General features: G+C 32.6%; 1 protein-coding gene across 1 annotated transcript; it reads left to right on the forward strand.

Annotated features, from left to right (window-relative positions):
* The first annotated feature begins 173 nt into the window (after nt 1-173).
* On the forward strand, nt 174-4,374 carry LOC134240818 (uncharacterized). Its single transcript, XM_062722894.1, has 5 exons — nt 174-388; nt 1,400-1,539; nt 1,959-2,071; nt 2,459-2,665; nt 3,230-4,374. Exons 1-5 carry the CDS (start codon nt 210-212, stop codon nt 3,539-3,541), a joined length of 951 nt encoding a protein of 316 aa, XP_062578878.1. The 5' UTR covers nt 174-209; the 3' UTR covers nt 3,542-4,374.
* The last annotated feature ends 5,063 nt before the right edge of the window (nt 4,375-9,437 follow it).

A 9,437-nucleotide genomic window follows, 5' to 3' on the forward strand; every position in this document is an offset into this window, starting at 1 on the left:
ATTTTCTAGTATTTGATATGCAGAGTTATAATATTAAAATAAAAGAAATTCTAATCAATGTAAATGAAAAAAATCTTATTTGAGTGAGTTTCTTATATTCTTAAAAAAAAAATAAATAAATAAATTTGATCGGGTTCGCTTAAATTTATTTTTGCACTAAAAAATATCGAACCCGGATACTAAGACTGATCAAGAAGTCAAACTTCAAGATGTCTACAACCGATTCTGATTTATCAGAACTCCCCCCATACACAGCCCTGTTATGGGGACAGTTCCTGGCAAACCCCCACCTGATGTATAATTTGTTTTCAAGGGGACCAAATGGAACATCCTTTGCCTCAGACCATGTAATAAATATGACTGGGGTCTGGACTAATTCAAAGATGAGGTAAAAATTATTTTATTTATTTGAATAAAAAGCTTATATAAAATTAAATTTAGTTAAATATGTTTTATAATTATAGGTTAGACTTCAGGTTTGAATATTCATCATGTTCATTAAAATATGCACTTCATGCTTGGTTGAATATGAAATAAATTACCAACTGGTTTTTCCAATTGCTGCATTATAAGCATGATAAGTACATGCCATATCATATATGAATTTTACCTATATATGCACTTTGTACACCATTGTACACTTTCCATCTATTTTGGGCGAACTTGATTTGTAATTATACTTACACCTTTTACACTATGTACACCTTTCTTAATCAAGTGTAGGGGTGTAGACTTTTGGTGTACACTGGGTTTACACTTTCTTACACCAATTTAGGGCATGTGTTGAGAGATGTACACTGAGTCAAATATTGCGTAGAACAATTGAAAATTATTAAAAGAACTGTAATTTAAATGTAATCTTAAAGATATTAAATCACATTCAATTTAATTGTCTTTTGTGTGTAAGTGCATGATGACATTGAAATTATTTCTAAACTACCGTATAATCCCTATTAACCGCCCCTACCCCATAAGTGCCCCCTTAGGTCTTTTCCATTTGTCAGGAAATAAGGGCCCCCTGTACACGCTGTACAGTGATTAAAATCAACTAGAATCGTATCAAAAAATTGAAGAAAGTGAAATTGAAACTTGTTTATTATCCAATTTCTCAATGGAAAATGAATAATTTAGCATAATTTGGGTGGATTATCTTCATTTTAACTAAAGTTAGACATTATTTTAGTGGTTCCTTTTATTTATTTATTTATTTTTTTTCAAAAGATTTTTTGAAGTTAAATATGACATTAAATATTATAAAAAGGATACCAAAATAAACGCCCCTTTTTTGCAATTTTCTAAGCACCCGGGGCGGTTAATAGGGATTATACGGTATAGTTTTTAACGATAGTAATTAACATGACTAAGTATATTTATAAATTAAATTGTATTTTTTTTTAAGTGAGTTTAAGGTGGACAGTTTAGAGGAACTACAAAGAGTGAGAAATGATCTTCTGACTATGCCCATTTTATTCCACATCAAAGTGGAACATCAGAAAACGGAAAATTATGCTGTCATCAAAATCCGAAAGAAGTGGAAAGGTATCAATACACCATCCTTGTCTTAATTGTTGAAAGAAATTCACTTATTTTCTCCGTATAGAGGTATTACATGTGTATACACAAAAGGTACTACCTTTTTAGTGTGTTATTATATCGTATATTGGTTATAATCACAGTTTAATGTGTTCAATATTTTACTAAGAGTACTATTATGACCATGCGGAGGATATGTGTAATTTTTTTTAATCATGCAAGGTTTTTTTGGCAAAATGAAGGTCACAAAATTTTCAAAATTTGAATGGAAACTATATGAAATAAAAAAAACTATGAAGGGGATATTATTTTATGACCTCATTCTTAGTATAGTTAGTATAAATTGTGTCAAAATTTCAAAGACTTTGCTTGCCAGTGTCATAAATGCATGTTTTAAAGATAATTCTTACATTTACTTATCTTAGATGAGTTTGCAGTTCTTGTTAACACACGACATCCCACCATCAGAGAAATTCTGTCCCACAAACTTAACGAGGCCACACAACACATGCAGGAGGGAAAGAACTTCTGTCTAAAGGTAAACTAAAACCCAGGGTTCAATTATTTAAGAGGGTTGGGTGGTTGTGACAATTTTTAGACTATGGTAAATTGATCTCCTTTAAAAGAAGGGCTCCATATAAAGATATACAAAAGTGATTAAATTTTAAAACTTAAATTTTTCTTTCCGAAATGATGGTTTACAGCTAAAGATATCATATCTAAAAAATTAAGTTATATTTGATGGTTTATTTGTTGACCCCCCAGCCATCTTAACAGGTTTGATTTCCCATACATTGTTGAGCAAAAGACTTTAGTACAGTTTATTCACCAAAACATCACTTTGAGAACCATGTTTGGTTTCCCTCTCCTGACTGACTGACTACAGTGGGATAGTGGATACATTCTATTTTCTGTTTTTTTTAAGCTTGATTTTGGCCCCTCCGTGAAGCAGTGGTACAGTGGGGTAGTGGATAATGAAGTGTCCTTTTGTGACTCCCGCAGCAACAGTGACTCAGGACATATGGAAATCTTTGTCCACAACTACACCACCCCCATTGAGTGCTGTGTCAATCCTGTCTGCATCTTCTGTTGTTTTCCTTTCTGGCTGTTGTTTGGTGGACCTTGCTACTGTGTAAGTTTACTATAGAAGTTACTGTTAACCAACTTTTATTTGTGTATGAGAAATATCCATGAGTCTTGAGAGCTACATTAACTCGCAAATATTAATTGCTGTGAACCACTTAATATTTTGCTTTAAGTAGAGAAAGTTCCCCAGTCATGAAAATTAATTGTCGTAGATTGATTTCAAATTGATGAATCATGAATAAAAGATGATGCAAATAATTGTTGGTTGTACTCACCACTTGCGGTACATAAAAATTCATTTTAAATTTAGCTTAACTGAGATAGATATAAAGCCCAAGTTAGCTTTTCTAATCACCCATAGTCTGGCATCCAGCCATCTGGTCATCTATCAGTATACAAACTTATTTTTATATTTTCAACTTCTCAAGAACCCCATGGCCAATTTTGACCAAAGTTGGCACAAAGCATCCCTATGTGAAGGGATTCTAAATTCCTTAAATATGATTAGAATATTAAGTTGATTGTAAGCATCATTAATTAATTATTCACTATAGTGTTATTTAAATGTTAAGCATTTTCTGAGCAAAAGGCCTCTTTTTTATTTTTACAGATTCACAGAAACATCAAATGTACTGATGAGAGTCATAGTTTTAGTGACCTTCCCGTGGTTCTACTTACCGGGGTCAGCGTTAGAGTAAGAGTCGAGCCTGCCCAACAATTCTATAGCTACCCTTCCGGACCGGGTCACTACCCCCAAGGCCCGCCAGCCATGCCACAGGGACCACCTGCCTACACACCACCCCAGGGGTATCCAGCACCACACCAACAGGCACCACCAACAGGAGACCAGCAGAATTACCCCCCAGGAGCCCCACAGAATCACCCCGTGGGGGCCCCACCACCTTATCCAGGCCACAACTAAGGAATTAATTCTGTTGAAGTGAAATATTTAAATAAGTGGTTGTATGTCACACAAAGAGAAGGGTATTGACTCTGTTGTGGTGATTTTTTTGTAATGACAGTTCAAAAACTCAGTTGTTCTTAATGAAAGATCTGCATTTCTTTCAAGTGATAAAAACAAAGTCTTCAAATGTGTACATTTCTTAGGAAAAATGTTTAACTTTATTTCATATTATATTTTTCTCCATTTTAAGAGGTGTTTTTTCTTTAAAAAACAACAACATAGAGCTCGTTCATTGTTCTAACCAGCATACAAGCTGTTTATGTTTGCTTTAAATCATAATAAAACATGGATTATTAGCCAGAACCGGTGTGATTTTCAAGTATATTTTTGATAAAAATCATCACAATTTCAACTGCGTTTGACTTTTATGTCAAAATAAAAATGAGGGGCCAAACCTGGTCTTTACTACACCTTGTTCTTTGCATTGATGTAAATAGTGCTATTGTTTATATTTCTGTATTTGAATTTTACTTTTTGTGTGTATTCCATAATTCTTATAGATTGTGTACAGAAACCAATACTAACTAGTACAGAAATTATTTTCAGAAAACTTTTAATCTGTTTATCTGCACGCACATTCAAGGACATGAATTTTTTCTCCACATTTATTTAGTAGAAAGAAACTCAGAAATGTAGTATATGACACATTCAATGTTATTTACAGATTCAGTGATGTAGTAATCAAGGTACATGTAATAGAATTTATTTAGTTGAAATATCAATTAAGCTATAAACCCAGGAGTGGTATCATAAGCAGAGCTATCCCCTGCCCCATTTTTTTCTTGACACAGCGTAATTATCATTGAAAGATACCACATATTTGTAATATAGATATATGTAAGTATAGTATAGTAATTTTAGTATACTGAAATTTGACAATTTAAATGTATTATTTAGAATTATTTTGGAGGGGAGGGTGTTGGAAGATGTATCTCATTTGTCGAGTTGGTACATGTAGGTTGTCAGTTTTTTTTCCCTGGTCTCCACACTTTAAAAATGATACTATTTATATATTCAATCTACTATTGAATGATCCTATTAAATTTTCACCTAAATTCTCCCAAAGTAGTGATTTTTTTTTAATTCTGCTTTACTACTTTGAATATCAATGTGCCATATTTTTAACAGCATTTTTGTCACATTTACAAAATAATTTTATGAATGCTTTCAATCATACAATTTATTGATTTGTTGTAAATTTAATTAAGGCCATTGTTATATAAATGTATAATTATAAGTTATAACTTACTTATATAGTGTAATTATATGACACCTTAAATTTTTATATTTTTTTTTTTAACCATGCGTTCTTTTAAAAAGGGAAATTGTATGTATTACAGTGGACCCTCATTTATCCGGACGCTTTGGTTCCCAGTCAATTTGTCTGGATATGTGAAGCATCCGGATATCTGAATCACCAGTTAAACAAGACAGATTAACAATTAAAAATTTCGTTCCGATGAAAAATCGTCCGGATACTGAAGCATCCGGATATCTGGCGTCCGGATATCTGAAGGTCCACTGTATATGTAAATTTATTATTCTTTAGCAGTTTTCTACAAAACTTGTTTCAAAATAGGACATAATTTTTTTCAAAAGCAAATGAAAAAAGGGTTAAATCTGATATGGGACTATATTCATGATGTCATATGTCCTGTGTCAATTCATTGTTTTGTGACCTGTAACAAATTTATTTATTTAATATTTTAATTTTTTTTTTTTTTTTTTGGGGGGGGGGGGGGGGGAGGGGGAGGCTGCTTCTCTCATTGACAAGCTCCAATCAAATTGAAATATGTAGATAACATAAAAATAAAGAATCAGTTGAAGTTTAACATTTGATGTGTATGATGCACTGATTATAACCAAAATGCTTTATGTTATAGAGAGAGATATGACTAATAGCAATCAAGATAGCAATCAAGATTTGTAATTTTCAAGGAAGGCAGTCAACCCGTGAGATAATGAAATGAAATTTGCCAGGGGTCCCATGGTAGTGAGTTGACACAGGACTCCCGATATTGTTGAATGATCCGTAAGCACATAAAAACACACCTAAAATTGAAAAAAAAAACCTATAATATTTAGCAACATTTAATAAGATGATTTATTATTTACATGCAAGACAGTAGCTCTTAATTAAGGTGCCTTACATATTGTAACACAAACTTGTACTTTATAAGAGAAATCACTTTGCAGGGAAGCGCTATAATTAAACTGTAGCTTGGTTGTTCCATGATCTGATATATTTATGTACATTCAAAATAACGGTTGTATATGCATGTAACTGCATAAATGCTCTGGTAAGAAAATAAAATATTTAAACTGTTTGTCTATAAGTTTCTAATATTTGAGGTCAAACCATCAAATTCATGCAATATTCTAAAAAAAAAAAGACCTATGTTTCCTGGACATCAAGCATTCAAACTGTAAGCATAATTATAATGAGCATTGTTTTGAACATATTTTATTGACAATATGTCAAAGGGATCGGACACAAGTTCTAGCAACTTAGATAGTCCTCTCCCATACATAATATCTCAATAGCCATACAACATTTACAAAATTTTACAATAATATATACATTTACATAGAAGAACAAAGACAATTGTTTTATGAATAAGGAAATAATATCAATTATTAATAATGGTGATAACAAATACAGTGTTGATATTATAAAAATATAATAATTTCAATAGAGATAATACAATTCATTGTTAATTAAAACGACCTGATTCCTGAATAAATATTTGAACAATACCGAATATTTTTTCATTTTCCTGCGAAGATAAGGAATCATCTCCCCATAGTAATTTATGCACATTAATCATTTTTACATTATTAGTTACTAGTAGTGCATTCATCATTAAGCGTCTAGGTTCAAAATATTTTCTACAAACAAAGAAAAAATGATGACTATCCTCCTTCATACCACAAGAACAATTTGGATTACTTATGATATTACATCTATACAAATCATTATTTAAAATACAATTGTGTCTTAATTTTGTATGTAAAATGTTCAGATACCTTCTACCATATGAAAAATACTTGGGAGGCTTATCTTTATTATTACTCAATTTTCTTTTAAAACTTCCTATTGAGGTTATTTCCCTTGTTTCATTGCTCAGTGAATTCCATTTGCGTACAGTATCGGGGACAAATGATTTGTTGTATAATTCAAGCCTGCATTTAGTTAAAGAATAATCAAATGAATTTCGAGTATTGTAATTTGAAACAGTGTTTCTAACCATCGGTACAATGTTTTTTAGGTAATCAGGAGCTAGGTTATTGTGGATTTTAAACATTGTTAAAAGTTTGGCTTTGTCTCTTCTTATTATAAGAGGTTCCCAACCTGTTTCAATATACAACGAATTTCTTGATGCTAATACTGAAAGACCAGTCACTATTCTTGCGGCTGTCAGTTGAAGCTTTTCAAGTTTATCAATATCTGCCAGCGAACAGCCTGACCAAACTTCAGATGCATACTCAAGTTGTGGTCGAATAAAGGAAGTGTAAAGTTTGGATAACGTATCTCTAGACACTGAAAATTTAAGTTTTTTGAGAAGTCCTAGTTTTTTGTAGCCTTTACTGACAATACTATCAATGTAATCTGACCAACCTAATTTAGTTGAGAATTGAGCAATGAGCATTGAGCCCTCTACCCAGATTAGATTGTAAAACTCAGGAGTCCTTGGTCCGGGGCTCTGGTGCTTGGGTAGGGCTCTGTTGTCCACACAGGAAATCCATTGCGTAATTTTTGGAAAACCTCCTGTGCTCCTGGGTATTTAGCAGAAGACTAAGTGCATGCGAGAATGAGCAAGGGTTCTACTACTAAATACTTTGAAAATGCATTGGTACTTAAAAAATTCTTCTTCTGTCCCCTTGTACCGGGTATATCAAAGACATGTATATTAAGCAGACAAACTAAATGTAAGGCTAAAAAAAAAAACGAGCAAGAGTGTCTTTACTTAAATTGTGAAAATTTTGTATATTCTTTAAAAAATCCTTTTCTCTGCTCTTGAGTACTTAGTAATTTGGTAGACAACTGTATCATTGGTTATGTTGAGCAAGCCTAGGGTGCCTTTACGTAAATTTTGAAATTTTTAACCCCTGTGACAAGTGCTCGATCTGGTTCTAGGATTGGGCTCTGTTGACCTCGAAGCCAAAACTTCCTCTGCTCGTCGGCATCTAGTAGGCTTATCAAGCTCATAAGCTATAATTTAAAAAAAGTGTTTTTAGTTTAACAGATCTGAGAAATTCATAGTGCTCCTTTGAAGAAGAAGGGAAATGTTTTCTCCCTTTTATATATTTACTAGGCCCGTAGAAGCAATTCATTTAGGGGGGAGGGCATCCATTATATTATATTTTCAGTTGGGGGCACTATAAATTATCAAAAATTCCTTGACAAGCAAAAAAAAGTCATAAGATGTTTTTACATGTATTGATTGGACACGAGCATATATAGTAGCTATTTTTTCTATAGTGTACTATATTTATATCGACAAAATTAATTATTGGGGGGGGGGGGGTTGCATATGCATCGATCATCTGAATCAAATTTTGTAGAAATATAAAGCGCACCTACATTTTCGTTTTAATGTGTCTTAAAATAATACAAGGTTTTTTCTCCAATTGATAAAGTATGTTAACGTAATATGTAGGCCGATTTAATTTTTTTTCTCTGAACATTAACTCTTGTGGTAATTTAATCGGTAATATACCTTAAATTGGGAAATGAAATAAGTAAAGTAAAAATACAAGGTACAGGGTTATATTACATGTAGTCCAATTTGCGGCCAAATGATATTTGGTCAAGTCCATGCCAAAAGGACCCCCCTCCCAATAATTTTGCCGAACTTATTGCCATGGTAACTAGAAAACATAGCTATACGATTTGCTGTGCCCCCTCAATAGAAACGTCTTCAGTGTAATGGCTTCTTTTCTTGCCAACTTAGGAATTTTTTGTAAATCTAGTTGCCCCCCCCCTCCCCAATTGATAATATATATGGCTGGTTGTTTAGCAGAACTTAAAAGACTACCACTTTGGTCTAAAATTATTTCCTTCTCAAGTATTAAATATCGGGATCACCTGAAAACTTCTCTGTGATTTTTTGGCTTTTAAACTTTACCAATCTACAAGTAATATTAGTTACATAGTCTTTTAGTGACAGGGTATGGGATGATACCTGGTTAGTAAATTTCATACGAATTTACCCCACCGTTGAAACATTTACGTTTTGTCTGTAGTTTATAAATGGTTTTCTCTGATAAATGCTTCATCACGCTTACACTGTGTCTATTATGACGTCACGTTTGTGTTTGTGACGTAATACCGGGTATAGATTCTGACCGGGTATAGATTTACAACTGACCGGGTAAAAGTAATCCACCGCCTTCACGTGACAGACTTTAACCAATCGTAAGCCAGGATTTCACGGAAAAATCGACAGAGGTGGGGTAATTGTAATTTTTGGACTATTAAGAAATTATTTTCTAAAGGTTCCATTCAACATCCTTTACCAAACATAAAACAAAGAACATTGACCAGTACACCAAAGAGCAAACATCAAAAATCGTTGGTTCAGAAAAACTTGAATTATTTAAAATCATATTTAAAAAAAAAAAAAAAACCAAGGAGTTCACATGATGATTCACCCAGAAAAAGATCTGAGAGATCTCTTAGTTAGTAGAATTACGTATAACCATAGACCGTTTTAGGTCTATGGTATAACCTTGCAATAAAAAGCGGTAGATACATGTATAATTATATTTCCTCATCAAGAAACGAGAAATGTTATAATTTTTGCAAATTGAGGATGAAATTCATTTTTTCACTGTAAATCTTATTTTAAGA

The sequence above is a fragment of the Saccostrea cucullata genome, unplaced genomic scaffold, assembly GCF_032062105.1.
Source record: "Saccostrea cucullata isolate Sc308-1 unplaced genomic scaffold, CSIRO_AGI_Scuc_v1 ctg380, whole genome shotgun sequence".
NCBI classification, from domain to species: Eukaryota; Metazoa; Mollusca; class Bivalvia; order Ostreida; family Ostreidae; genus Saccostrea; species Saccostrea cuccullata.

Excerpts from the sequence above, each read along its gene's own strand:
- LOC134240818 (XM_062722894.1), top strand. The coding sequence starts at position 210 with ATGTCTACAACCGATTCTGATTTATCAGAACTCCCCCCATACACAGCC. Across the intron at positions 1,540-1,958 it reads AATCCGAAAGAAGTGGAAAG|ATGAGTTTGCAGTTCTTGTT; the intron begins GTATCAATACAC and ends TACTTATCTTAG. Across the intron at positions 2,072-2,458 it reads GAAAGAACTTCTGTCTAAAG|CTTGATTTTGGCCCCTCCGT; the intron begins GTAAACTAAAAC and ends GTTTTTTTTAAG.